The following is a 25,679-nucleotide window of genomic DNA, read 5'->3' on the forward strand; positions in this document are numbered from 1 at the left end:
GAGAGTGCCATAGTATGCCAGTAGATGGCAGGGCATTGCAGTCCTGCAAAAGGTAGAGCAACATGGGGGCATCACGGGGTGAAGGGCACCATAAAGGGTTCATTCGTCTGCCTAAGCAAAAGGAAGCTCATTTAGTGGAGTATTTTTGACCACAGGAATGGCATTTTCTAGACATGAATGGTTAAGTTGGGTATTTTACCGGCTATCAGGCTTTGGGACCTCACTGCTTTCTGGGGCTGAGGCAAAGGTGGGGGCACTCATCAGGCCCTTTTTGATTAATGCTATTTTCAGTAGGAATAACATGTACCCCAATTTATGCCAACTAGTGAATTGCTAATGGCATTGCAGTTTCCATGCTTCATTTTTGAAAAAAAAAATATTTCTCACATCACAATGGTGTTAAGACATATAACGCAACACTTTTTCAGTGACATTATAGGGGACAAATATGCATGCATGAGAATTGCAATTGTGAGATATTTTTTAAATAAACATAAAGAAAACAGTAATGCATCACATTCAAATGTGCAACATAAAGGTCATAATATGCATTTAGCAAAAACGGAAAATGTTTCTAATGTGACAGATTGAATACTGAGTCGGGTAGCAATGCAAGTGAATAAACAAAGAAGATAGAATGCAGTTCACTTTGGAAAAATATATCAAAATGAAACAAAAGATCCATACTGCACATGGTGCTAGCACGGGATACTGTCTCACCCGATTGCCAGGTAGTCCCACGCTAATTCATAGCTTGATGTGGCCTGTTCCGGCACTGCATCTAGATTCCACGACATCTCCCAAAAGTACCAGCCACAAGCTTGAGAAACAAAGTAAAAGGCGTCTCCGGGCCCAACTCCAAACCCCCAAAGGCTCAGCCTGACACAGATTCAAAACTGAAATGTGTATTAAAGTGAAGTTCGCCTGCATCTCCACCTTTTGGAGATATTTCAGCTAATTAGTTGGTTTTGCAACAGTCTACATCATAGTGTCATCACCTATCACATAGGTAGGTTTCTTCTCTGCTTCACAGGTAGACTGGGGGACAGACTGTGCTCCTCGCTTCCTAGCTACTATACGAGGCAGGAATTCCGCAAAGATGTGGCCATGCCTGGACAATATTGTTGTAATAGACATCGCTCACAGGTCTCTGGTTTCTGCCTCCGACATAGTGGGAGTCATGTGGGCCTGTCGGATCAGTAAGCATCTTGAGGTGTTTATTGGATTCCTGTGACATGGATAACGACCTCCAAAGGGGCGGGGGGAGCAACTACACTATGTTTGATCAGTTGGTATGGCATCAGGGTAGCAGCCGCCTCTCCCGCACCAGCACCGCCTGTAAGAATCTTGATACGGTTAATCCGGGCAAGAAAAGTGGGAAATGTTGTATTGCCCTCTGTTAGGGGAGTATTCTCCTGCGGTAAGATTAGATGGCTGACTGAATTTATTGCTCCAAAACTCGTGCTGAGCTCGGGGGCTCGCCCGGAACACGTCCACTCAGTGTGGAAGTCCATGCTTCTTAATTAGTGTTTTTGCTCCACCACCCACATTTTTCTGGTGAAACTGCATAAATACAACAGCTACTAAATAGCCTTTTGATGTCAGCTGGTATATAGCCTTTTGACGTCAGCTAGTATATAGGCTTTTGACGTCAACTAGCAAATAGCCTTTTGACATAACTCATTAACTTTAGCAGAAATAAACGCCAGTGCTGCTTGGTGACTGACCTTCTACAATGTAAGTCGTTAGAGTCTGTATAAGCTATAACCTTTTTTAATAGATTTGCATAACCATAAAACCAAATTGCTATAGTGACTCTGTTGAAGATGTATCACAAAGCATTTATAACCTCCATATAACTATATTTACATATCATTTACTTGTGCTTCAATAAAGCACAATAGAAATCTTGAAGATAATCTTTTTTTTTTTTTTTAAAAAGTAACATTTAAATTTTCAATAAACCTTAAAGATACAAAAACATAGCTAATTTTTTAAAAAACATTTTTAAAGAAATAAACATATGTTACAATTTGATCTAGAATACCTTCTGAAAATTACCCTTAGGGCTCATAGGATGATTAATATTGGGACATTTGTTGACAGATTTGTTGACAGATTAACATGATTTCTAAACTAACATTCTTTGCCTTTGTGTCTGAAATGATGAGACAGACGGAATGGAATTTAAAACGGGTATTAATCATAGCGTTTCAAAAATGAAGAAAAGGCAGTAAAACAAGCTTTAGAAACAAAGTAAAATGTAATGCACTACTTACTAATGACTGTGCATGACAGGTTCTGAAAGAAAAAATACATATATACAAATAAGCATTTCATATAATCATCATTTCATATAATCATCATTTTATTTAATCAACATTGCATCAACCATTTTGTTCCTCACAAATCTCCAAATTTAGAACATTCTCCCACCAATAAAACCGCAAACGTGCAATATAGTTGTTACTAAATAAGGATCACTTAGCAAGCAGTACTGGAATAAGAGTAAAGAGTACCAAAGCAGTCACATTCATCTGTATGAAAAATATACCCCAAGTAGAGTGTTCTACTAGGAGTGTGGTAACCTGGCCAAAACAACTATTTAATTATAGTCTTCCCACCACAGCGTGCCATACCTTTTGTGACACTTAAAGGCCTATTTACTGAAATGTGGACTGTCGAGAATTAAACATTTTAGGTTCATATAGTCAAACCGGAAGCATTCTCTCCAAGTCAGCTATAGTTCACGTTTGACGATTTCGGCCTAGATGAGGTCATCGGATGGCACTGTACAGGTGTATTATTAAGTGGGTTTGTGAATAATTGAATGAATAGCTTGGCATAACCGGCCATTACTGGCCAACAAAGAGGAATCTGCTGGCATTAAATTATTACATACATATATGTATACAATACATCACATTGCTTATATGCACATCTCACAACAGTCCCAGAAATGGTCACATCCGGAGTGCAGCCATCAGCAAATGTGTTTGTGTAACAAAAAAGTAAATTCAGGACACTGAACCTAGGCAAGAATGCTTCAAGAGGGAGGCTGGTCAGTGTGGCTGCTGGTCAGCTTGGCATACAGTCATATCCCCTTCCATCATTGCCACCATAATTACATTAACATGCATGTCTGCAATATTCTCTGTATGAGAGTGAGTTGAACTGCTGTAAGCAAAGTAGCCCACATTAGAAGAAAAGGACATGAAGGCAAATACAAACCTGGCTGGCTGTTGTGTCTCTGTCTGCTGCTTGGTTGTGGATTCAAATACAAACCTTTCTGAATTATTTTCATTAAAAAAAAGACTAGTCTATTCAAATCTGCAATGGTGGTGTGATATAGGAGGTAGTACGGGGCTTTGTGAACCCTAGGAACACTGGGATAACACATTAAAGAGACACCATCATCACCAAAACAAATTTAGCTTAATGAAGCCGTTTTGATGTATATATCATGCTCCTACATGTCACTCTTCCTGTAAACAGTCATCTAATGTTTAAACTTATTTTATTGCACATTCTTTTTAAGTTAGAATGTCTTATCTTCTGTTCTGTTAATAGCCTACTAGGCACTGCAGGTGACTCCTATGTGTGATTAAAGTTAAATTTACAGAGCAGGAGATAAAAACTTCTGAAGTCAGTTAACATCTAAATGAAAATGAAACCATTGGTTTTCATGCAGGCAGTGTCAGTCACAGCGAGGGGGGGGGGGGGGGTTAGACTAGGGCTGCATAAACAGAAACAAAAGTGATGTAATTTCTGAATGGCAGTGAATTGAGCAGTGAGACTGCAGGGGCATGATCTATACACCCAAACTGCTTAATTAAGCTAAAGTTGTTTTGATGCCTTTAGTGTCCCTTTATGGACTAGTGCATTAGCAGTTAAGTAGTCCTATATATATTGGCGCCACTTGACTGAACCCTCTTTAATAGCTAAAGTTAGAGGGACTGGGTATCCTCTGGCCCAATTAGCAATAGATTAATGAGCCAGGGCGCTGGGTATCCTCTGGCTCTCTTAAGTACTGGTATCAGGGTCAGAGGAAGTGGGCATCCTCTGGCTGTATATTACACAGCACCCTCTGAAGCTATATATCCCCCCTTACACACATCTTATAGGGTAGAAGAAATCGGTATGAGCCATTTGTTGGATGCAAGTTCAATAAGAAGGATCGGAGAAGGGGAGACACAAAGACACAGAAGACCACAGACAGGATATCAAATGAAGGAATATCAAATGAAGGAATATCAAATGAAGGAAGAAGGAATATCAAACGATCACCTTTTTAGAAAATAATAAAATCCCTTGCGTATATGTAATCAAATGAAATGTGTTGGGCATGCTTATACACCTTAATTTTCAAAGTTGGGCATCGCACATCAGACATCCTTTTCCCCCAAATGCTTATTAAATGAATAATTATATTGGCAGCAACAGAGGGTCCAGGCTTTGTGTGTACCAGAGGGACTGCACTGAAAGACTCCATAACTCCATCATAACTAGTATAATAATCTTTAGTTGTTATGGTGCTCAGTGTGTCCCTTTAAATAGTAAACTATGAAACCCTACATTACTGCTTATCAATCGAGAGACATTAAATAGTCACTACAGAGTTCAGGATAGCATGGAATTTAGTGGAACACATTTAATATGACTACCTCACTGCCTATTAATAATTATGAATATTATATTTAGCTATAAAGCTTAATCGCTATATTTATAATTATAAAGCTTTATAATTAGCTTTATAATCACTAAAAAGCTTGGACATATCCCAGGACTCCATAAAGGGTTTCCTGAGAGGCTGTGAATAAGTTCATATTCTATAGGTTAGGACTTAAAACAAAAAATCCTGTATAACTCGATATGCCGAAACCAAGCCATAGATACCTTTGGTTCATATTTGCAAGCATTACCAAAACTCAGATCAGTTTCCTTTTGAGATGACCCATGCACGTTACGTATCTCTATAATCAAGATAAACAACCCACACAGTCACAGGCACAAGTCAGCTTGAAAAACCGGCCTAACCACATAATTGAACGTTGAACGGCACACAATACAACTGAAAATGGTGGGCACGTCTACAGAAAAGAATGTACACAGGCAAATACAACCATTATAAACCTAATGTAACATTAAAATGGCACATAGTATCCATGGGCACATTAGTCTCTCTAATTAATCCAGTTTAATATATATTTAAGCAATTAATTTAAGGTATATTTTCCTTTGCTTCAAAACAATGGATTTAATTGAGGACTAGTATGCTACCATTTTCCTGGCAGTCTTATAATATTGTGGGTGTGCAGAGCACCTCCAATGCTAAACGTCATTCTAACATGGAATGATACTAATAAAGATTCCACCACAATAAACTTTATTCCTCATACATATTAACAGGGTTATTTAATAAACCAGGAATTTTAGAGCATTGACAGGGAAACTGCATGACCTAAATGACCTTAAAGTTGCATTATCTTCACAATTTCTAGTTACATCTTAGATAAGCACATATCAGAAAACATCTGAAATCAAACAGTGGTTCAAAGCCAGATACCAGGAGAGTGGAAAAGGGCAAGCGACAGACCCATATTAAAGGTACACTCCTAGCACCATAGTTACGGCAGCCCACTGTAGTGTTTATGGTTCCAGGAGGACACTGGAGCCCTCCATTTAAGCTGAGTTGGCAACTAGTCTGGGTCTCTCTGCTGCAGGAATTATGGTGCTTTGAGGTTCCCACTTTTCAGGGAATATATACATAAATTGTTACCAATACTGCTCAGCCACACGTGTACTGTAATGCAATCCACTTAATCTATAGACATGTCTGTTATCTTGCAACAGGACAGTGAGGGGAGCTTTCTTGGGGTTGTGGTTGTAGATTTGGCCAGTGGTTATAACCATTTATGTAACTGCAGATATCTTTACTACAAGATTGAGGTATCTTATTTAAACAGATGCATTTCTAATCTTTTTTTTGTAGTTTAAAGGACCACTATAGGCACACAGACCACTTCAGCTTAATGAAGTAGTCTGGGTGCCTGGTCCAGCAAGGTTTAACCCTTTTTTTTATAAACATAGCAATTTCAGAGAAACTGCTATGTTTACCTATGGGTTAATCCAGCCTCTAGTGGCGGTCTCATTGACAGCCGCTAGAGGGCTTCCGCGCTTCTCACCGACGCCAGTGTCCATAGGAAAGCATTGAGAATGCTTTCCTTTGGACTGGCTGAATGCACGCGGCTCTTTCCGCGCATGCGCATTCAGCCAGTGATGGAAGAAGAGGGAGGAGAGGAGGAGGAGAGCTCCCCGCCCGACGCTGAAGAAAGAGGTAAGTTTAACCCCTTCCTCCCCCCAGAGCCCGGCGGGAGGGGGTCCCTGAGAGTGGGGGCACCCTCAGGGCACTATAGTGCCAGGAAAACGAGTATGTTTTCCTGGCACTATAGTGGTCCTTTAAAGATAGATTATTTTGAGTTTTATTGTTGCACAGCTGTTTTACACTCAAACACAACTGAATATCGAACGTCAAGGACCAGGGGTAGACGTTAGGGTAGAAAAAGAGGGCCAGGGCGACTTGGCCAAAAACACAGGGACTAACCATTTTAAAGGAAGACACGTTGGGTCTCCTGTCAGCTTCTTTCCCCATAAAATGAAAAATGGCTGGATGAGATAATAACAGTGTTACATGCAGATGTTGGGCAGAGGGCAGCGCAACCAAGATAAAGGAGATCAGCAGAACAGATTGGTGGACAGGCCAGTAAAAACACAGATAACATGCCATCACTATATGATGTTGTTTTGCACCCTTACTAAGTAGAGCTATGAGTGATGAACCTTATCAATGTAATAAAAGTTTATTTTCTTCATATATGTTAAGCACACAATGTCCATTTGTCAAATTTGGTCAGTTGCAGAGACAGATAAATGGAAATTAATTACGAGCTATTTCACGGTTTTAGGAGATTATCAGCGTCAGTGCTGCGCCCAGGCTGTTATTACTATTTATGGTTCACAGTAACCTGATAACAAAACTGCTTAGTTTCCAAGAAAAGACGTGTTTTATGGTTTTGACTCTCTGGGATCAGCTATCATATAATGCAAACAAAATCCATACAAAGTATTACTTTTATTTCAGGCAGGAGAGGAGAACAAACAGTGGTATCAGTTTATAATTAAAAGGAATCTCCAAGCTTAAAAACCATATGATGCATACTCATTTTATACGCTATTCATTTATGCTTGAAATGCCTCATCTGCAATCTCTCATGCTACGAAGCAGGCATGCTTGATGGAAAGTCAAGTGTCCTGATATTTATGCACAATAGGATTAGAGGGAATTCCTTCTGCAGCCCCTCTAGTCTTAAAAATGATCCGTACCACATCATCATGGCTTAATTCAGTAAATACTACTAAAACACTGTATATACATATTTAATGTTGCTGCCATAGGTTACATAGCTAAAGATGCTGAAAATAGACATGTGTCCATCAAGTTCAGCCTTCCTCACATCTGTTTTTTGCTGTTGATCCAAAAGAAGGCAAAAAATCCAGATGAAGCACTTCCAATTCTGCAACAAATTGGGGGGGAAATTACTTCTTGACCCCAGAGGGACAGTCAGATGTATCTTTGGATTAAGAACCTATTACCCCACAATTTAAAAATGATATTCTTTAATATTACGTTTTTGCAAGTAGTTATTCAATTACTGTTTCAACATCTGTATAGATTCTGATAAAACCACCTCTTTAGGTTGAGACTTCCACATCCTTATTGTTCTTACTGTAAAAAAAACCTTTTCATTTGCCTTAGACTAAATCTCATTTCTTCCAGTCTAAATGTGTGACCTCGTGTCCTATGTATAGTCCTGTTTGTGAATAGATTTCCATTTATATATTTGTGTAGGTTAAACTTCACATCTGGCTGTGTAAATAACCAATGCCTAATTAGATTGATGGCCTGGCAAATGCAAAGTATGTGCATATTCCTTGCACAGACACTCATTCATTGGTAAGTGCACTCAACCAATGCTTTCAGCCAATGAAAGACCAGCAGGATTGGCATCTGGTTTGTGGGCCACATGTGATGTTCTATCATGTATCGTTGGATATGCATTATGTAGCAAATTCTGCAAGGTTTCACAGAATTTTATGTGTTTACTGTATCAACTACACATTTCTTCTCAACCTATATTTAAACTTCCTTTTGGCAACATAAATCTAGCATTAGTCTCCTACGTGCAAGCTCAAATTATCTTAAATCTTTCAACATATTTATTTAAATATTAATTTCTTAATTATGATTTAGGGAATATCAAAATGCTCTGAGAATAAATTGGCAAAGTACCTATATGATCATACCCCCAACATTTCAAATGGACAAAGAGGGATACTTTAATTTTAGGGGTGTCACTGACTAACTGTCTCTCACTGTCACACTCAGGCCTAGCCTCTCCCTCTTTCACATTTAGGAACTGTCTCTCACCGTCACAGTCAGCCTAGTCAATCTCCCACTCACATTCAGGAACTGTCTCTCACTGTCACTCCCAGGCTAGTCTCTCCCCCTTACTGCCTCTCACTGTCACACATAGTCTAGTGGTCCCACGAGGCCAACACCCATCCTCCCACTCGGAGGTAACCTCATACTTGGAAGTACCTTCATACTAGGAGGTACAACGGGCATAGGTCCAACGCATAGTTATACATCTCGCATGGTTGTATAGAGAGGACCTCACCTGTTACTCTCATTCTTATGCTTTAATAGTCACCGAGAGGACAACACCCCGCCACAATGTTCGGTGACCACGAAATCCTCTATGTCAACGCATAGATAGAGCCTCTCATGCCGCATGGCAACTAGCAGGGCCTCACCTGTCTCCCTCATTAATTTCATTCTTAGCCACTTGGCATTAGCAAGCCTGCCAGTGCGTTACATGGATCATACTAATAGTTACGGTACTTTATATAGTTGTATGCCTTGAGTTCTCGATGTTACTGAGGAACTGTCTCTACCCAACACCCCTGTTAGGTCGGGTACTCCACCTCGCAGAGTAGACACAGTTAGTCCAGTATCCCTTAGATCATGGACTACTCCATGACTCACTGCCGGACTCGGCATCAGAACACCCCGTACCCAGCGGCCTGGAAAGCTGAATGGCATATTTACACGTGCATTCTAACACTGACCTACTCACATGGACTTAGCTCATACAAACTGCTGGTGGTATGCACTCTTCGCTATGGGGCCCACGCAGTCGCCATGTGTGGCATTTTTTTTGTGTGTCTGCCTCTGACAACAGCGATGCCATTTGCAACCTGTGCCAAAAGAAACGGAGTCGTGGGAAGTCCAACACCCACCTAGGTACAACTGCTTTGCGAAGGCACATGATCGCACATCACAAACGCCTATGGGATCAACACATGAGTACAAGCAGCACACAAACTCAAAGCCGCCATCTTCCTCCTGGTACAGCATCTTCAGCCACGTCAACCACTGCTGTCCTCCTTGCCCCCTCTGAACCATCCGCCCCTCCGTCTCTCGCCTTGAGCAGTTCCTGCTCATCTGCCCACAGTCAGGTGTCTGTCAAGGACATGTTTGAGCGTAAGAAGCCAATGTCACAAAGTCACCCCCTTGCCCAGCGTCTGACAGCTGGCTTGTCTGAACTCTTAGCCCGCCAGCTTTTACCATACAAGCTGGTGGAGTCTGAGGCGTTCAAAAAAATTTGTAGCTATTGGGACACCGCAGTGGAAGGTACCCGGCCGAAATTTCTTTGCACAAAAGGCAATCCCCAACCTGTACTCGATTGTGCAAAAGAAAGTAATGGCATGTCTGGCACACAGTGTTGGGGCAAGGGTCCATCTGACCACTGATACCTGTTCTGCAAAGTATGGTCAGGGCAAGTATATCACCTACACTGCGCATTGGGTAAACCTGCTGACGGCTGCCAAGCATGGAATGCGTGGCTCTGCAGAGGAGTTGGTGACACCGCCACGACTTGCAGGCAGGCCTGCTGCCACCTCCTCTACTCCTCCTACTCCATCCTCTTCCATAACCTCTTCGGCGGAGTCCTCTTGTGCTGCTGCGTCTTGCTCCACATCAACGGCACCCCCCGAGCTCCCCAGGTACTATTCAACATCCCAGATACGGCAGTGTCACGCCGTCTTGGGGTTGACTTGCCTGAAAGCAGAGAGTCACACCGGACCAGCACTCCTGTCCGCCCTGAACGCACAGGTGGATCAGTGGCTGACTCCGCACCAACTGGAGATCGGCCAAGTGGTTTGTGGGCAAGTTGACACATGTGCTGTGCACGGCACATGTGTGTAATCTGATCGTACAATGCTTTGTGCATAAGTACCCAGGCTTACAGGACGTCCTGAAGCAGGCCAGGAAGGTGTGTGCCCATTTCAGGCGTTCCTACACGGCCATGGCGCACTTTTCAGATATCCAGTGGGGAAAAAAGATGCCAGTGAGGCGCTTGATTTGCGACAGCCCGACACGTTGGAATTCAACACTCCTAATGTTCGACCGCCTGCTCCAACAAGAAAAAGCCGTTAATGAATATTTGTATGACCGGGGTGCTAGGATAGCCTCTGCGGAGCTGGGAATTTTTTTGCCACGTTACTGGACGCTCATGCGCAATGCCTGTAGGCTCATGCGTCCTTTTGAGGAGGTGACAAACCTAGTCAGTCGCACCGAAGGCACCATCAGTGACATCATACCATTTGTTTTCTTCCTGGAGCGTGCCCTGCTAAGAGTGCTGGATCAGGACGTAGATGAGCGTGAAGAGGAAGAGTTGTGGTCACCATCACCACCAGAAACAGCCTTATCAGCATCGCTTGCTGGACCTGCGGCAACGCTGGAAGAGGATTGTGAGTACGTGTTGTACGTGGCTGGGGGGGAAGAACATACCTTCAGAGAGATCACTGAGGATGAGGAACGGGACATGAGTAGCTCGGCATCCAACCTTGTGCAAATGGGGTCTTTCATGCTGTCCTGCCTGTTGAGGGACCCTCGTATAAAAAGTCTAAAGGAGAACGACCTGTACTGGGTGTCCACGCTACTAGACCCCCGGTATAAGCGGAAAGTGCCTGAAATGTTACCGAATTACCGCAAGTCGGAAAGGATGCAGCAGTTCCAAAATAAATTAAAAAGTATGCTTTACACAGCGTATAAGGGTGATGTCACAGCACAACGGGAATCTAACAGGGGAAAAGGGGAAAGTAATCCTCCTCCTCCCATGACCACGCCGGCAAGGACAGGACGCTTTACAGATGTGTTGTTGATGGAGGACATGCGGAGCTTTTTAAGTCCTACGCATCGCCACAGCCCTTCGGGGTCCACCCTCAGAGAACGACTCGACCGACAGATAGCAGACTACCTCGCCTTAACTGCAGATATCGACACTGAGGAGCGATGAACCCCTTGACTACTGGGTGTGCAGGCTTGACCTGTAGCCTGAGCTATCCCAATTTGCGATAGAACTTCTGGCCTGCCCCGCTTCAAGTGTCCTGTCAGAAAGGACCTTCAGTGCAGCAGGAGGTGTTGTCACTGAGAAGAGAAGTCGCCTAGGTTAAAAAAAGTCTAGATTACCTCACCTATATTAAGATGAATGAGGGATGGATCCCGAAGGGACTGATAGTGGGCAATACATTCGACTAAAAAAGGCCTGATGAGGGGGACTACTTAACACACTACTCCTATCTGGTGGCACATTAGATTACACTCACAGTGCCCCAAATTTGAAGTAGGGGGACCAACCAAGCATCTTTTTCCATCTCCCGGTTCCTAAAATCGATGCCATATACACGTCCCCTGATAGGGGACGTAACAGGGATTAAACTGATAGGAATAGTACTACTTAACACACCTTATAATAATGCAGAGAGAGGCAACGCAGAGAGAGGCAACGCAGAGAGAGGAGTCTGAAGAAGAGGAGTCAGAGGAGGAAGGTGGCTTTGAGGAGGTGGAAGACCAAACACAGCAGGCGTCCCAAGGGGCTTGTTGTCACCTTTCGGAGACCCTTGGTGTTGTACGTGGCTGGGTGGAGGAAGAGACCTTCAATGACATCAGTGAGGACAAGGAACGAGACATGGCTAGCTTGGTATCCAACCTTGTGCAAATGGGGAGTTTGCGGTTGTGCAAATGGACTGTTTGCGGTTGTTTGCGGTGCGTTAAACGGGGAGTTTGGTCTGTCACTGTGAAGCGGGCGTAACCCTTACACTACCTGATCGATACAACATCATACCAGATGTTTTAAAGCACGTTATTCCAAACAATTTAGGTGATTTATGCCCTTTATGGATTAAAACCAGACTCTGCATCAACTGTGTAATTTTCCATGGGAGTTTTGCCATGGATCCCGCTCCGGCATGCCACAGTCCAGGTGTTAGTCCTCTTGAAACAACTTTTCCATCACTATTGTGGCCAGAAAGAGTCCCTGTGGGTTTTAAAATTCACCTGCCCATTGAAGTCTATGGCGGTTCGCCCGTTCGCGAACATTTGCGGAAGTTCGCGAACGGAAAATTTTATGTTCGCGACATCACTAAATTCAACTCATAAATGGCAGAGAACTGAGACAAAACTGCTTCATTAAGATAACGTTGTTTTGGTGACTATTGTGTCCCTTTAAGAATACAATGCATACTCAGAAGGGACATTTTTATATTTATTGATTATTTGTTTACTATTTAAAACCTTATCTCCATAATGTACTAATGTATTATAGCGGAGATGGTTGAAATCCAACTTAGATTGTATATTTGTGCAGTGTTTATTAATGATTGTATTGCTACTAAATCATTGTCCTTGATGATATGGGTCACAGTGACTTTAAGACTCTGTGAATTAGATGCATCTCCTTTTCTCAGACTGCAGTGACCTTGTCCTTGAGTACACTGTCTTAAAGAGTACTGTAATAGTCATAACAGTTGTACATTACTGCAAACTGCATGTGATTATTTAAATTTATTTACAAATCTTGTCAGTCAGTACAATGTTGCATTTGAAATGGCAAGTTTTAAATATCATTGTAGCTTTTAGTGATGAAGCAATGTAACTGTGATCATAAGAGTGCATTGACATTACCACACTGTTGCTTAAAGGGACATTCTAGGCACCCAGACCACTTCAGCTCATTGAAGTGGTCTGGGTGCCAACTCCCATCACCCTTCACTCTGCAAGTGTAATTATTGCAGTTTTGCACCTTGCAGGGTTAAGTCCTCCTCTAGTGGCTTTTTGGTCGTCTATTTGACGCTGGACGTCCTCACGCTATGCATGAGGACCTCCAGCGTCTCCGGAATCCCCATAGGAAAGCACTGAATAATGCTTTCCTATTGGGAGATCCTAATGCGAGCACGGCCATTACCATGCATGCGCATTTGGTCTCCCCTGCCAGCGAACGTCAGCGGGGGAAGAGCGTGGGCGGAGCCTGACCCTGTTAATGTATTCTTTTTTAATTGCTCAAGAGGGCATCCATTTAGTTTTAGTATGGAACAATGGTTGATTCAGCAAGTAATATTGTCTAACTGAAAGACAAATCCTTATCTTTTTGTTGCATAATTAGGTATTCACTGTTACACAATGACTGGTGATGATTATAGTGCAATTTTTTTTAAGGGGGAATTGTAATTTGAATGATAACTTTATCCTTCAATACTAATCAATCCAAAAGGTGCAGAGCCTCTTTGCTGTCAAAATGTGTAGTTACATGGAGACATAATACTCATTAACAGTAAAATTATGCTGAAAAAAAACTTTGTAGAGAACAGCCATTTTTTATACAGCGTGAAATAAACAGCAAACTTTATGAGATGACATTACAAGTCACCTCATAAAATTAATTTAGATTAAAAAAAAAAAAACTGTTCCAACAAGCCAAACATACAACAAACAGACAAAATACACAAACTAACGCCCTCTAGACATTTATAGGAAAATATAGAGTTGTAAAAAAGAGGGTGACAAGAATAGAAAAGTTCTAAAATAGGATGTTAAGGGGATAATTAGTACAGAAAGGTACATGTATATACACATAACAAAAAACAAAACAAAAAAACAAACACACAGTGTACTGAAAAAGCACTCTCACTGGCCCTTTGCTCCACAAATTAGAATATAGCTAAAATGTATCAAATTGAGGGGGGCGGAGCCAGCTACCGAACAGAGCAGACGCACCTCAGAACGCTCTGTGCCATAACGGGCAAAATAACTGACTTTTTGGTGGAAATTGGGCACTTACCTACCCACAACTTACACTGCACATCGCAGACATCAAGATGGGCAGGAAAAACAAAAAACCCAGGGCGGACAAAGCTCCTGCAAGCCATGACATTGCGAACTCCTGCGGAACTCTCAGAAAGCCGCATGGGAGAAAATGGCGCTGGGGGAAGAAGGATTCTCGGATTCATCTGACGACGGTTATACCGACACGGGAGAGGGATCTTCCCTGAACAGACCTGTGGGGCAAACGACCAAACTGCCTCTGCCGGGTGATCCAGTCACTGCAGACCTCCTAAAGAGTATGTTCGCCGAACTTAGGCAGAACTTAGCTAAGGACAGCCTGCTTTAAGGACGCCATTGCGGGCGCAACCACGAGGCTTGACCTTCTCGAGACCACAGCAATTACACACCCGACTAAGCACTTTGGAACAAAAGGTCTCTGACCTCCAAAAGCAGCAAATCAGCACAGCTGAAAAAGTGGAAGCCTTGGAGGATTACAGAAGGAAACATAATCTTAAGATTAGAGGGGTGCCTGAAACCGTCGGACTACCTGACCTCCCACACTACATTAGGCGCCTACTGGCTACGCTGCTACAGCCTAAGCAGGCCAAAAATATAACGGTACAATGCAATATAAACACTACTATAGACAGTAATTGTAGTGAAATATATATACAAATACTTAGCTTGATTGCTACAATGCAGCCAAAAATATAAAACTGGATGGACTTTTCAGTTTGCCGAAACCCGCAGCAGCACCACCCACGGCCACCGCGGACCTTATAGTCCAGTTCCAGTCTCTTCAGGACAAGGCTACTCTGCTGGCAGCGGCCCGGGGGAGATCCCCGTTAATATTTGAGGACTCCCAAATCTCCTTGTTCCCTGATTTAACGAAGAACACTCTCTCATGGCGCAAATCACTCCAACCCCAACATTTGCGCACCAAGAATATCCCCTATCGCTGGGGGGATCTAGGCTACTCACAATAACTTATCAAGGGACTACACACCGGGCAAGGAGCTCGCAAGAACTAAACTCTCTTTTGGGCCAGCTGGGCCTCTCAGCCACACAGGAAGCGACCTCGACCAACCTGTCTCACCTGGATCCTTCCACAGTAGCAGAGTTCATCCCGAGGCCACAACGACGACAACAACTACTGGATAAGGCTGCAGGACTGACCTAAGCTGGAACAGACGCCTGTCATTCCAGAGGACTGCCACACTTTCCACCACCACAACTAATGCATAAACAAACACGTTTCTAGTGTTATTTTGTTTAACCAATTTATGTTTCTCTGTTAATTTTATTATATCTTTTGTACTAGACGAACCTACCTATGTCAGAGTGGGTGGATATACACCCCCACTTATAGTTCTCCATAATTTAATATGTTACATGCGCTAGAGACAAAAAACATGCGGTCACACGCCCGGAATGTCCCACCTTAAACTGGCTCAATTACCCTCCCCCCTCCCCCCTTGCATCCACAATAGAATTAACACTAAGAGTTTAACCCTGGAGGGGGTGGCGCCCCTTGGGGCACAATCAGCCCAACAGCATAAGAATACCCCAGTATTGAGTTTAACAGATGTGCCCCAGAGGGATGTTATTGTTGTACTTCATCAGTTGTAATGTACTGTTACTAAAACAAAAATCCTCACTCTGCATTTTTTCTTACCGAAGCCAATGTGAATACTGTACTAACTGTCTGCTTCAATGATCGGGCGGTAGCCCACTTGTTGTATTACCTGCAGAGTGAACAAATTTAAATTTAAGTTAAAAATTAAAAAAAAAAAAATGTATCAAATCATGGAACGAGGATTAGAAAATACACTAAGCAGAATAAAAAAAAATTGTAGTGCATTATTTGTTAAATTAACCTCATAAATATCCAGGATGATGCAAATACATAAATATTAATCCGAAATAATATTTTTCTCAATTCTACTTTGCATATATCTTACTATTAAATTACCAGGAATAATTGGCCATTTTATTTACTATAATGGTACCTGAGGCAATAGAGTACCCCCTCTGTGTGTCACACGGGACAAGAGTCAAGGACCATTTTATGAGTCATTTAATGTCTTATTACTGTCGCAAGCCACAAGGAAATAAAAGTATTTGGTTTACCCTTTAAATAATAATAACAATAAGATAGACAGATGTCTGGCATGCTTATAAACATGTGCCTCCAATCACCCACATGTGTATTTTAATATAAAGGGTGCTCCTGAATTTACTTTTGGAGTCTGGATAATAAATATAATTACTCCATTAAATTAATTAGCCTTCTTCTGTAGAATAAATGTTATTGTAAGAATTATAATAATGGAGCCATCCCACAGCAGACTGTAGGCACGCTGCCTAGGACACATTGGCATAATTGTTGTTATATATTAAGGAAACACTTTAGGAACCATAACAACTTCATCTCATTGAAGTGGTTATGGTGCTTGCAGTCCCATTGTGCTCACCGAAATGAACAGTATGAGCACCCTGTTTGGCGAGTAAACGGTAGCTGCCCCCTATGCAATGTTACAGCCGGAGTTCCATCACAGACTCTCTGTGTTTCTGTGTCAGCATGAATGAGTTAAAAACCAGATGGAGTCAAAGCGCTTAAGAATATATGCAGTGCTTTGGGATGACGTGATGACGTGATATTCACGCATGCACGTACGCGCTCCACGAGGCTTCAGGGAGGAATGAGGAAACGCCCGCATGGACGCAGCAGCTAGAGCCGTTACAGCGAACGTACAGCGATTGTAACTGCGACCGCTTCCAGATAACCGATATATCTACAGCGGCCGCTTCTTAGACAACGGCGGAACCTATGCCTCAACTAAATTGTTGATACTAACAGCTGACTGCTAAGGCCGAGGATATAAAGCTTATGCTGGAAGGTTGGTGCCGCGAAAAAAAAATTAACAATCAGCTATCCTGTGTATTCATATGGATTTTGGAGACTGTTTGGTGGATTACTGCAGGAATTAAAATACATAAAATAAATATCTTTAACATCTTGAAGCCTATGGGGGAAGAAAAGGGGAAATAATAGATATTGATATACCATTGAGATGCTTTCATAAGCAAATTTGATAACAAACCTGCTTATAATTTTGTCATCTGAACAGATCCAGCAATTAAAACAGTGTGACTGTGATCCTATTTGGAATATTATATTCTACCCCCACATTATGACTATAGGCTTAAGCTTAAAGCTTAAATTGAAATAAGCAAAACTCAGTTAAACAGCTACATTGGTCTTATCAAATAGAAAATATTTAAAGAAACAGCTACATTTATTTATATTTAGCAGAAGGAATTGACTACTCTACTCTAAAAGATAATGCCTCCTAAAAAAGAAAAGGAAAAGGAGAAAAACAGCAATACAGCAACGGATAAAACTAAGGGAATTAATATTTTTTATTCACCTAAACTCCAAGAAAGGACCATTACGAGTAGATTATCCCATGGTGAACGAAGAAAATCTATTTCCTCAGCCCAAGAACAAACTCAGATATCTACTCAGGAGGTAACATTGCAAATACTGAATGATGCCTTGGAGAACCTATATGTCAAATTGAAACAAGATGTAGAAGATAACTCCAAAATATTAAAAGAGGAGATTTCAAATTTATCTATAAATCTGCAAGCTCAAGCGGATAGTATCAGGCAAATACAAATCAATAATGAAGAACTGATGAGAAAATGCAGCTATCTGGAAGGAAAAATACAAACCTTGGAAACAAAAATGGGCGACTTAGAGGATCGTTCACGGAGGAATAACATCAAAGTGAGAGGGATTCCTGAAAATATTAAATTTGACCAATTGGAACAGTTCTTAAAAACCCTCTTTCAAAGACTTACTCCTGAATGGCCTCTAGGAGATTTACCATTCGAAAGATTTCATAGATTAATTAAACCAAAGCATTTGTAATCTAATGAGCCTAGATATACAATAGTATGTTTCTCCAACAATCAGGTGAAGAATCGGATTATGCAAGCTATGCAAAATAAAGGACTTGATGACCCTCAATTTAAAGATATAAAATGATTTTCTGATTTATCCATGATGACTCGTCAAACAAGGAAACAATTCGCCACTCAGACTGCCATCCTAAGATCTCAGGGGATCAAGTACAAATGGAACTTTCCAACGGCCCTCAAGTTTATTATCAAGATCAACAATTTTTTCTAAAAAATTTAGAAGATGTACAAGGAAGTTAACATAGATCAACAATATTAATTGCGGAACTTTTTTTTTTTTTTTTTTCTCTCCTCCTCTATTCTGTTAGTAGAGGTTTATCTGGTAAATGAGGAGGGGATTGAGAGAGAAAAGAAAGGAAAATGCCCCACTAAAGGGCTACACCTATATTAAAAGGGAGTAATATTTATTATGTAAATATATTTTATAGTAAACACATATTAACCCCTTCAGGACGGAGTCAATAGTGCACGTTCTGATCAAAACAAAACGTAAACAAAAACTGGAATTTGCGCTATATGTCTGTTCACCCGTAGTTCCCCTCTTTCAAATTATATGCACCCACACTTATTATATATCATTTTGTTCAGGAGAAACAGGGCTTTAATCTATCATTAACTATTCATATATGGAACATAATTTATTATGAATAAAAGTACAAAAAATTTGAGAAAATAAGATTTTTTTTTTAATTTGCATTTCCATCTGACATTTTAACTGTGAATGTCATAATACTGTTAGGTTTTACTGCAAAAAAATGCTCATATTTGTAATCAGCGATGTCTCACGAGTACAACAGTACCCCCCATTAACAGGTTTTATGTTGTTTTGGAAAGTTACAGGGTCAAATATAGAACATTACATTTTCAAATTGAAATTTGCCAGATTAGTAATGTTACCTTTGAGACGGTGTGGTAGCCAGGAATGAGAATTACCCCCATAATGGCATACCATTTGAAAAAGTAGACAAGCCAAGGTATTGAAAGTGGGGTATCTTTAGTCTTTTTTAGTAGCCACTTAGTCACAAACACTGGCCAAAGTTAGCGTTCATATTTGTTTTTGTGTGAAAAAAGCAAAAAACGAATATTTGGCCAGTGTTTGTGACTAAGTGGCTACTAAGAAAGACTGGACATACCCCACTTGCAATACCTCGGGTTGTCTACTTTTGCAAATGGTATGCCATCATGGGGGTAATTCTCATTCCTGGGCTACCATACGCTCTCAAAGGCAACATAACCAATCTGGCAAATTTCAATGTGAAAAAAATGAAATGCAAGCCTTATATGTGACTCTCTAACTTTCCAAAACACCATAAAACCTGTACATGTGGGGTACTGTTATTCTCGGGAGAGTTCACTAAACACAAATATTAGTGTTTTAAAACAGTAAAACATATTACAACAATAATATAGTCCATAAAAGTGCCGTTCGTTTGTAAAAAATGCAAAAAACTTCACTTTTACTTAAAATATCATCGTTGTAATACAATTTACCAGTTTGAAACACGAATATTTGAGTTCAGCGAAGTCTCCCGAGTAAAACAGTACCCCCTATGTACAGGTTTTATGGTGTCTTGGAGAGTTACAGGGTCAAATATAGTGCTTGCGAATTAAATTCTCTGCACTTTCTCCCTGTGTTGTCAGGCATGTCAATCAAATTTTAATTAATCAAATCACATAATTACGTTAAAAGATTATTTAAATATACATGTAGAATTTTAATATATATGCATTTATAGGTATTTAAATTCTACGTGTATACTAATGTAATCTTTTATGTAATTATATGTATTTATCTATATATATATATATTTGCGGTTATTTGTATTTTATATATAGATAGATATATATAGAATGTCATTCTAAGTGTATTTTGTTACCGATATATATATATATATATATTAATAACAAAATACAGTTAGAATGAAATTACATATGCATATATAATTTATATTCAATTTTGTTTCAATATTTTATTTATTTATTTTATTATTTTATTTATTTATTATTTTAATTATACGTATTTATATATATGTACATCTATTATATATATAATATATATACATATTATATATATGTAACGTCATTCTAAGTGTATTTTAATATTAATATATATACTTATATTAATATTAAAATACACTTTGTATGACGTTACATATATATAATATGTATATATATTATATATATAATATATATACATATTATATATATATAAAAATATATTTAATTTATTTTTACACTTGTCTTTTATTTATTTTTTATACTTCCCACCAGCAGGGGGACTGTCTGATATTTCAAACAGTCCCCCTGCTGGCAGATCCACAGCCAGCTATAGGGGGCCATGTGATCGCTCTTTGAGAGCGATCACATGGCCCCCGGGGGCCTGATTTGCCGTGGGAGGGCTGCCTGGGCTGTGATGCAGTCCTCCCGAAGCGGTATAACTTACCTCCTGGGGCTGCAAGCCGTTACGGCGTGCTATGCCGTCATAACGGCGTTAAAGCCCACTTAACCCGTGACGGCATAGCACGCCGTAACGGCGTTAAGGGGTTAATAAGTTGGTGTAGATAATGTGATATACATTACAAACTTAAAATATTAGGATGTATATCAACACTTTATAACACACTAAATATAAGGAGCCAAATGGTTTGTACAATTTAATTTAATTTATTAATTTCACTTGATGGGGTTTCACATAATGATCTTTACAAAATATCAGGTTGTCTTATTAGCACTCTGTAATATACAATGTATAAGGAATAAATCCGTTCTAAACCAATTCACTAATATTAATATGGAAGAAGGCATTTAAAAATGATACAATTCACTTTTCACTAATTACAAAACTCTGGATGAATTAAGGTTAAACTTACCTATTGTGTATTGAAGGTTATTTATTTATTTTCTCTCCTCCCCCCCCCCCCCCCCCCCCCATTAGTAATAATGGGGTGGTAGTTGGAATAAGTTACTTAACGCTGTATCAGTATAATATGTTAAGAATTTATTAATAATAACCAATGAGATAAAAAGTAATATAAGGCCCTATAAAGGGACACAACTAGATGGTTAAAAATGATGAAAGAAGGGAAGAAAGGAGGGGAAAATGTGAAGGAAATTGTTATTTATTCTTATTATTATTATATATTATTTATTTATTTTTTGTTATAATGTTATTAAGGATATAAACTTTATGTTATAAGTTTTAGATTGATATATTTATACTAATGTTTACACTCTATGATATGGGGAATGTATAAGATGAATAACCTAATTTAATATTATCTAAAGTTTGAACATCTTGTATAGATACATATATATATAAAGAACATTTAGAGATAAAATAATCTCATTCTTCATTATTTGTAAATACAATTGATGTTAATGGATAAAAATACGATAGCGGCTGTAGAAGTGGATAAAATGTTGGCCTATGGCTAAAACTTGTATTACTAAGGCGTTTCTTCTATTCCCAAATGGAGCCTTATCTTCCTGCATATCTGGGCAGGCTAGTTCAAGAGGGATATGGGAATGAGCTCCTCTTGGATCATTAAGGGGGGAAGGGGGGTTTACTCCCTGTTGTGGTTCACGGTTCACAATCCAATAATTTTTAAAATTTTATTTTTTATCATTTTGTTTTCTAAATGTATGAGACTCGGTCTGGGACGGGACAGGGATTTTTGGAATAGTGATGTCACTAAAAATAATTACTTGGAATGTCCAGGGCATGAATTCACCCCAAAAAAAGGGGAGCAGTATATAAATTTTTAATCGAAAATTCAATTGATGTAGCATTTATTCAAGAGACTCATTGGATTGAATCTCCTGATAGATTATGGAAATGTAAAAAAATCCCTATAGTTTATGCAGCAAACTTAGAGGGTAAGAAGAAAAAAAGGGGAACGGCTATTATTATTTCTAATCGACTTAATGTTGAAATTATTCATTCAGTAATTGATAAAAATGGTAGATATCAGGTTCTAATTATAAAAATTAACGGTTTCACTTATACTTTTGTAAATATATATGCTCCGAACTATAATCCATCAGATTTGCTAGACCAAATTATGGATATTGTAGATGAAGTTGCCTGTGGTAGCATTATAATAGGAGGCGATCTCAATAGCGTTGTTGACTTAACTAAAGATAGAAGCTATAAATATTCTGAGAATGGTAACCCATATAATATAGGAACATCTGGTCTATCTGATTTTTTAGCTAAACATTCCCTGTATGATTGCTGGCGTACTATGAATCCTCAGGAAAGAGATTATACATTTTTGTCGCATGTACATCAAACCTATTCTCGTATTGATATGTTTTTTGTGAAAGAGGGCCTTCTAAAAAATATCATAAAATCTACAATTGGTTTTATAGAAATATCGGATCATGCCCCAGTTTTCTTAAGAATTAGGGTAAAGGAAGGTAATAGCCCAAGGACTAAATGGAGGCTTAAAGGGACACTCCAGGCACCCAGACCACTTCTGCTCATTGGAGTGGTCTGGGTGCCAACTCCCACTACCCTTAGCCCTGCAAGTGTAATTATTGCAGTTTTTCATAAACTGCAATATTTACATTGCAGGGTTAACTCCACCTCTAGTGGCTGTCTATTAGACAGCCACTAGAGGTCACTTCCTTGTTTCTAGCACAGGTTTCCTGTGCTAGAGCGTCGCTGGACGTCCTCACGCTGTGTGAGGACCTCCAGCGTCACTCAAAACCCCATAGGAAAGCATTGAAATGATTTTTCAATGCTTTCCAATGGGGAGACGTAATGCGCATGTGCGGAATTTCCGCGCATGCGCATTAGGTCTCCTCGGCCGGTGAGCGAGATTAGTCTCGCCCACCGGCCGGCGTAATCACAAGGAGGAGCGTTGCGGAGGCGGAGACAGCGGCGAGGGACATCGCCGCTGTCCCAGGTAAGTGACTGAAGGGGTTTTCACCCCTTCAGTAACCGGGGATTGGTGGGTGGGAGGGAGAGGGACCCTCCAGTGCCAGAAAAACGGATCGTTTTTCTGGCACTGGAGTTTCCCTTTAATGAAAGCCTTTTGAAAGTTGATTGCATCAGGGACAAAATAGAATTAGAAATAGAGAATTTTTTAACAATTAATTATAATGGAGAAGTTGCAACACCAATTGTATGGTGTACCCTAAAAAGTTTCATAAGAGGACTATTAATTAAATACGGTTCTGAATATAAACGGAAGAAAGGTGAATCTACAAGTCCTGAGGATTAAACTGGCGAAAAAAGAACGGTTAAATAAAATATTAATAAATAGGGAATTAACAGAAGAAATGAATAACAAAGTTAACTATCAAGGAAAAAATATATGAGGAGATTAATAAAAATCTAATCTTCCTTAGACAAAGATGGTATCACAATAATAATAAAATTAATAGGGACCTCTCCAATAGAATTAAGAACCAAGATAAATCTATAAAAAAAACTGATGACAAAGGGAGGAAGGGTTGTAAACTCGCCTAATGATATAGCAGAGGCTTTTGCAGAGTTTTATAGCTCGCTATATAATCTAGGAGCGGTCAAGGTAAGCAATGGTGAAATTGATGGATTTCTTAAGAAACTTAAACTTCCTAGGTTGGGTCAAGAGAAATTAGAATATCTAAATGCTCCTTTTAGAGAATTGGAAATTGAAGAAGCGATAGAGAAACTAAAATCAAATAAGGCACTAGGCCCTGATGGATTCTCTGCTGTTTTCTATAAAACATTTATGAAAATTATTATTCCTATTCTCCTAGAGATGTATTTGTTAATATCTGGGGATGTCCCATTTCCAAAAGAGATGATGTTAGCAACAATTATACTGATCCCTAAACCAGACAAAGATAATACAATAATTGCTAACTATAGACCAATATCACTAATTAATATTGATATTAAAATATTTTCGGGCATCTTGGCTAATCGTTTAAAAGAAGTGATGGGAGATTTGATTAATTGGGATCAGTCAGGATTTGTGAAAGGAAGAAGTACCTCTGATAATACACAGAGGATTTTTAATATAATAAATAGAGTAAACGGACAACATAAGGAATCTGTTATTATTGCTCTAGATGCCGAGAAGGCCTTTGACAGAGTCAGTTGGAGATTCCTGGACTCTGTCATGGGACATTTCGGACTGGAAGGAGCATTTAGAAATAAAACCTTATCCTTATATAAAAACTCCTCGGCAAAAATCAGCAGCCCTTATTTCGATTCTGATCCCTTCGATATTAAGAATGGAACTAGACAGGGTTGTCCGTTAGCCCCGCTTCTATACATTCTTACAATCGAACCTCTGGCTACAATGATCAGACAGAATAACAAGATTAAAGGGATACAATTTCAAGAGGAATATATTAAGATATCTTTATTTGCTGACGATGTCTTACTTACTCTTGCTGAACCTTTATTGTCAATCCCACCGTTACTAGAAGACATTTCTATATATAGTAAATTTTCCAAATACAAGATCAATATTAACAAATCTCAAGTGTTACCATTTATCCTCTCATTTCTATATGGAATGTATAAAAGATAAAATTGATTATCTAGGTATAAATATATCATTTGATATTGCTGGGATAATATCAATGAATTTCGATAACCTATATAAAGATCTACAATCTCAAATACATCATCTGAAGAGGCTAGAACCATCTTGGATAGGGAGAGTTAATATTATAAAATCGTATCTGATGCCAAAACTCCTATATCTTTTTAGAATGATCCCATATAGAATTGATCGGGGGATCCTTAAACGCTTTCAACGTTTATTCTCTAGTTTTATATGGTGTGATAAACCACGTAGAATAGCAGCAGAAATTGACACAGTGACACAAATTAGCAATAGATACCAGAAAGTTGGAGTGCGCAAGCATGAATGAGTTAACTCTTTCCATCCCAACTCTATGTGTGCATTGAGTAATGTTTGTGTTCATGCTCCATTTTCTCTCAGTGCGTCTCTGGAGGGTTCTGACAATATTGAGTATGTTACAGGTATTATTTGCAGGCTGTGATAGTGTTGTATGGTACATGTGTTTGTTTTAACTGTACTTTTTGCCTTTGCCAACAATGTGAAATTTCTGATTCATGAGTGAATTTCCATGTTGTATATAGGTGTTTATCTCCCCCAGGCACATACACACCTTGGGTTTCTTAATCTCATCTATTGGCTATTCCCACTTTATCCATGTATCTCTTTTCTACCACCCCATTTCTTGTTTGCCAATCATTCTCTTCCCCCATGTGTGCTTCTGTCAGTCTATTTCATCTTATGTGTCTCTTTCAGCCCTCCCCACCACATTTGATCCCCTTTCAATGTAATCCTTTGTGTGTTGTTCCTTCCACTCAACTTTGTAGAGCTCCTTATATGTCCCCATTTTGTTGGGCTTCTTTCAACCCCTCCCTCCCTCCCCCATCCCACCACTTTATGTGGCTTCTTATATCCTCCCCTCCTTGTGTGCTTGTATCTTCCAC

The 25,679-nt window shown here is 39.7% G+C and overlaps 1 protein-coding gene across 1 annotated transcript in view; it reads right to left on the reverse strand.

Annotated features, from left to right (window-relative positions):
• The window catches only part of IL17RC (interleukin 17 receptor C), a 96,175-nt gene that overhangs the window by 62,045 nt on the left and 8,451 nt on the right, over nt 1–25,679 (reverse strand). The window contains exon 2 of the mRNA XM_063426735.1: nt 2,280–2,301. Coding sequence (XP_063282805.1) covers nt 2,280–2,301 — 22 coding nt within the window. The remainder of the gene's footprint in view (nt 1–2,279; nt 2,302–25,679) is intronic.

Source organism: Pelobates fuscus, chromosome 7, assembly GCF_036172605.1.
Source record: "Pelobates fuscus isolate aPelFus1 chromosome 7, aPelFus1.pri, whole genome shotgun sequence".
NCBI classification, from domain to species: domain Eukaryota; kingdom Metazoa; phylum Chordata; class Amphibia; order Anura; family Pelobatidae; genus Pelobates; species Pelobates fuscus.